This window comes from Myotis brandtii, unplaced genomic scaffold, assembly GCF_000412655.1.
Source record: "Myotis brandtii unplaced genomic scaffold, ASM41265v1 scaffold5679, whole genome shotgun sequence".
Taxonomy (NCBI): Eukaryota; Metazoa; Chordata; class Mammalia; order Chiroptera; family Vespertilionidae; genus Myotis; species Myotis brandtii.
In genome coordinates, this window is record NW_005370121.1 from 28,696 (window position 1) to 33,912 (window position 5,217).

The 5,217-nt window shown below is 43.6% G+C and overlaps 1 protein-coding gene across 5 annotated transcripts in view; it reads left to right on the forward strand.

Moving 5' to 3' along the window:
• The window catches only part of LOC102246796 (glycine N-acyltransferase), a 19,683-nt gene extending 14,686 nt beyond the window's left edge, over positions 1-4,997 (forward strand). For all 5 annotated transcript variants that reach the window (XM_005878610.2, XM_014549720.1, XM_005878613.2 and 2 more), the window contains 2 exons: positions 1,810-1,981; positions 4,107-4,997. In XM_005878610.2, the coding sequence (XP_005878672.1) occupies positions 1,810-1,981; positions 4,107-4,509 (575 nt within the window). In that variant the 3' untranslated portion in view covers positions 4,510-4,997. The remainder of the gene's footprint in view (positions 1-1,809; positions 1,982-4,106) is intronic.
• Positions 4,998-5,217: the final 220 nt, after the last annotated feature.

Genomic DNA, 5,217 nt, shown 5'->3' on the forward strand with positions numbered 1-5,217 from the left:
TGGTCACCCCCAACTGCATCCCCCCACCAGCCTGATCGCCCCTCACTGCCTCTGTGTGCCAGCCTGATCACCCCTCACTGCCTCTGCATGCCAGCCTGATTGCCCCTAACTGCCCCCTGCTGCCAGCCAGGTTGCCCCCAATTGCCTCCTCCCTGCTGGCCTGGTTGCTTCTAACTGCTCCCCACCGCTGGCCTGGTTGCCCCCAACTTCCCCCCCACCAGTCTGGTCACCCCCAACTGCCCCCCCTGCTGGCCTGGTCGCCCCATGCAGCCTGCTGTTCGGTCATCCGTCCAGTTGTTTGGGTCGTAATGGCCCCTGACTTTTTTTATATTAGGATGTACTTTACCACAAAGTTTTCATATAAATATTAGTGTTGCTGCTACTATTAACACTACTAACAGTAATTGCATACTCAGTCTTTCTTTAAATATGTATTATCGCCCAGCTGGCTTGGCTCAGTGATTGAGCATTGACCTATGAACCAGGAAGTCTCGATTTGATACCCGCCTCTAGTCTGGTCGCCCCTCATGCCCCTCCCCCCACTGGCCTGGTCGCCCCACACAGCCTGTTATTCAGTCATTTGGTCGTCCCTCACTAACCCCCCTGCAGGCCTGGTCATAGGCAGCCATCTTGTGAGGGTGTGAGGGTTAATTTGCATATTACCTCTATTATATAGGAGGATGTAATCTAGAGCAAGTAACAACCTGTCTGTGGATCAGTTTCCTCCTGGGTAAAAGTGAGGATTATGATAGTATTTAAAATATAGAGCCTTTGAATGATTAAATCCGATATTGAATGAGAAGTGCTTGGCACCCTCTATGTCTGGTTTTATCATTTGGTTTTCAAACCATCCCGAAACAGTGACTTAAAACAGCAATAATTTATTAGCTCACAATTTGGTGTGGTAGCAATTTATATTTTAAAATATATTTTTATTTATTTCAGAGAGGAAAGGAGAGGAAGAGAGAAACAGAAATATCAATGATGAGAGAGAATGTGTTGAATGAGAATCATTGATTGTCTGACTCTTGCACACCTCCACTAGGGATAGAGCCTGCAACCTTAGCATATACCCAGACCAGGAATAGAACTGTGACCTCCTGGTTATAGGTTCAACCACTGAGTCATGCCAGTCAGGCATGAGGCAGCAATTTAGATGGGACTCACCTGGGTGATTCTTTGGCTAGCTCCCCCTAGATTCATCCATGTGGCTGCTACCCACAGGGGTTTGTCTATGAGCTGGTAGAACTAGTTAGACACCGCCCCAGGCCTGGCGATCGCTGGCTTTGCTTGTGCTGGCGGAAATGGATTGGGCAACATATAGAAGTCACAGAGTTTTCAAAAGCAGAAAGAGAAGGCAAGAAAAAGAAAATAAAAAATAAAGAGAGGGCAAGACTCAGTGCACCATCCCTTTTCAAGCTTCTTGTTAAATTACATTTACTATCATTGCACTGGCTAAAGCAAGTTTCATGGTTAAGCTCAGAGTCATATCAGGAGGAAAAATCAGGGTAGTGAGGAAAATACAACCTTCTCAAAACCATTGCAGCAACAACTGATGGCATGCAGTGCATAGGCTTGTTTGATACATTTTGGTTATCACAATTATACCTCATCAACTTTGGTAGTCATGACTGTACTGTGTAGTCCCAATTTTTAATTTAAAAAATGAGTGATTTAGCCTCAATCCTATAGAGGCCATGTCATGATTGAACATGGGTTTTGAGGACTCTAAACCACAAACTTTCCAGCCCCTAGACAACAGAGAAAGGAAGAGTGATACCTCATATTATTCCTCTTTTCTTCATCTAGGTTCACAATCCAACCTGGATGAGGTGATAGAAAATCTTGTAGCTGTTAAACTGAGTCAGGTCAAGCGAACACAATGCTTCCTCTATATGATCCTTCAGACAGCAAAGAAATTGGTTCCTTCCCTGCTGAATGCAAAGAAGTTATCTCCAAGTGCGGGCACACATGATTCCATGTAAGTCTGACAGCAGCCACTCTGCACTGCTCATCTCTCTCAGGAGCCGTGCATTTGTTTTCCAACTGCTGTGAAAAATGGCCTCAAACTGGGGTGGCTTGGAACCACAGAAATTTATTCTCTGAAGTCAATGTGTTGGCAAGCCATTGTTCTCTTCAAAGCCTCTAGGAGACAGTCTTTCCTTGCCTCTTCCAGCTTCTGGTGGCTCTAAGCATTCTTTGGCTTGTGGCTGCCTCACTCAAGTCTCTGGTGTTGTGCTCGCATGGCCTTCTCCTCTCTGTGTGTGTCTTCTCTTCTGTTTATTATAAGGATTGTCATTGGATTTAAGGTCCAGGATGATTTCATATTGAAACCTTTAATTTATTTACATCTGCAAACACCCTTTTTGAAATAAGGTCATGTTTTCAGGTTCCAGGTGGAAATACGTTTGAGTGGACATACCATTCAGCACATTATACCTCCCAACTTCTTTTCCAGTTTTTGCTAAGACTCCCTATAATCCATTTTCTGCAAAGCACTCAAACTAATCTTTTAAAAAACAAAAATTAGAACATGTCTCTCTCCTCTTAAAAGACTCTAGTATTCCTGTCTCACCTTGAAATAATTCTGAACTCCTTCATGATCCTACAAGAGCCAGCATCCATTTACCTTTTAGACCTCATCTTCCTTGCTTACTCCCCCAGCAACACTGGTCTTCCTCCCGCTGTTGATCATTGCAAAATCAGGCCCTTTCAATCAGGTTTTCCCTCTGCCTAAACTTTAGGCCCTAAAGTGTCTTTCCCTCCACCCCACCCTTTTTTTACTCTCATGACTTCTTTTGTTATTCGGGACTTCTCAAATGTCACCTTACCATAGAGTCCTGGTTACACCATCCACCTGAAGTCACTTCCCAGTTATTTTCCACACATGACTCAGTTTTTTATTTTTCATAGCACTGATGATTATTTGTAATTAGCTAACTTAGTTAACTTACATACTTATTTGATGTTTGAATTCTTCCCAACAATATTGTAACTGCAGACACCTTCTGTCTTGTTTAATGATGGAGCCTTAATAGCTATAACAGTGTCTGCTATGTAGTAGGCGCTTAACAAATACGTGTTTAGCGAATTTGCTTCACAGAACAAAAGATTTCCAATAAAGAGAACTTCGACCAATTATACATTTTTTCCCATTGGTGCTTTACTGAACACTGAAGAGAATTAAAAAGTGATGGCAGAGATTTGATCTGGAGACACCCAAACCCTTGGCCCTCTCTGTGTTAATATGCTTAGAAAAGCTTTATTTACATGGCATTGCACATTCCACCTGAAAGATACTGCCAAATCTATCAACTCATTTGATTTTCTTGTCCATCCCATGAGATAGACAAGGTAGGAGATATTATCCATCTCCTGCCAGAAACCAGTCTCAGATGAAAAAAATCACTTGTTCAGGTCACATGGAAGGTCAAGCGTAACTGGGCCTTGAGTCTCCATCTTCTAGTTCTACATTGTGGGTTCTTTCCAAGACACTTGCTGAAGCCCCTAATACCATAGCAGAAGCCTTCAGACTTCAGTGTTCTGTACCTCAGGGGCTGCCTGCACTCCACATCACTGCCCCTCTCTGGACTTGAGCTTCCCCACCAACATTCTAAGAGTCCATGATTCTCATCTCTTATTTTACCTACAGCTCATTAACATGTACATTGGGGCACTTGTTTAATTTCTTGAAAACATTTTACTTCTAGGTAAAATGAGAATAAGAACACCTACCCTACCTAGTTTGGAGGGTGATGGCCAGGGCCAAATAAAACAATTGCAGCTAATCTCTGTGGGGTGCTCACTCTCTGTCAGGTACTGGTTCGTTGATATCCATGGGCTCATGTAAGCCTCACGATGATTCTAGGAGGGAGGTGTCATTATCATCCCTAGTTATTAGATGACAAAATAAAGGAAATGAGGGATTAAATAATCAGCCCCAAATCACACAAGTAGTCAGTTGATGAACCTAGGCAGTGTGGCTGCAAAGCACAAACCCTTAAATGTATGCCTAATTGCCTCTTGACACTATCTGCGTGGAAACAGATATAATACTTCACAATATGTATGATATTTGGGCTGTTCTTTTCCCTTGTTCCCAATAGCAACCAAGAGATGTTTAAACTCTCATCCCTGGATGTCACACATGCTGTCCTGGTGAATAAATTCTGGCATTTCGGCGGCAACGAGAGGAGCCAGAGATTCATCGAGCGCTGTATCCAGACCTTCCCTTCCTTCTGTATCCTGGGGCCCGAGGGGACCCCTGTGTCCTGGACCCTGATGGACCAGACAGGAGAGCTGCGGATGGCAGGCACTGTGCCTGAGTACCGAGGACACCGTCTCATCTTTCATGTCATCTGTGCCCAGATCCAGGCTCTGGATAAACTTGGCTTCCCCATGTATTCCCACGTGGATAAAGCCAACCACAGCATGCAAAGACTGAGTCCAAAAATCCAGAGTGTCCTTATGCCCTGTGACTGGAACCAGTGGCAATGTGTGCCTCTGTGACAAGACAGTGTTGGGTGGGCTGGTCTTGTAGCAGGAGGAACAAATGGATGAATGGAGAGAAAGAATACATTGTCATCAGTGGTAACGAAGTGGTCTCTCAGGACAGGCTCAATCTTTATACTCCACCTTCCTAGGCTCCCCTTAGCTTCCTCCTTGGAAAGCTGCCCAGCCAGCATAGCTCCCATATTTCCAGGGTCTTCCTCACACTTCATATCAGTTGCATGTTTTCCTATGTTGTACTTCCTGAAATTCTTGCTCATTGACTGACCCTTGCCAATTTGCCAGGAAGTGGAAATATTTGGTGGGTTCTATGATTTTTCCTCTGGCTTTCTTTTTTCTTTTTAATGTTGGCAGGAGAGTAGTCTGTCTTTTCAGCTGGTCATCCTTCCCCAGGTCACATCTCAAGCCTTATATTATAATCTTGTGAAATATAACACACACACACACCCCATATAACTTGAGGGTATTATGCAAATGAAATAAGTCAGATGGAGAAAGACAAATACTGTATAATTTCATTCATGTGTGGAATATTAAAACAAACAAATGAAACAAAACTCATGGACACAAACTGCAGATTGGTGGTTATCAGATGAAAAGGGGGTGAGGGGGAAATAGTAAATGGGATCAATTGTATGGTGACAGAGGGAAACTAAACCTTTCATGGTGAGCATGCTGTAGTATATACAGATGTTGAATCCCTGATAC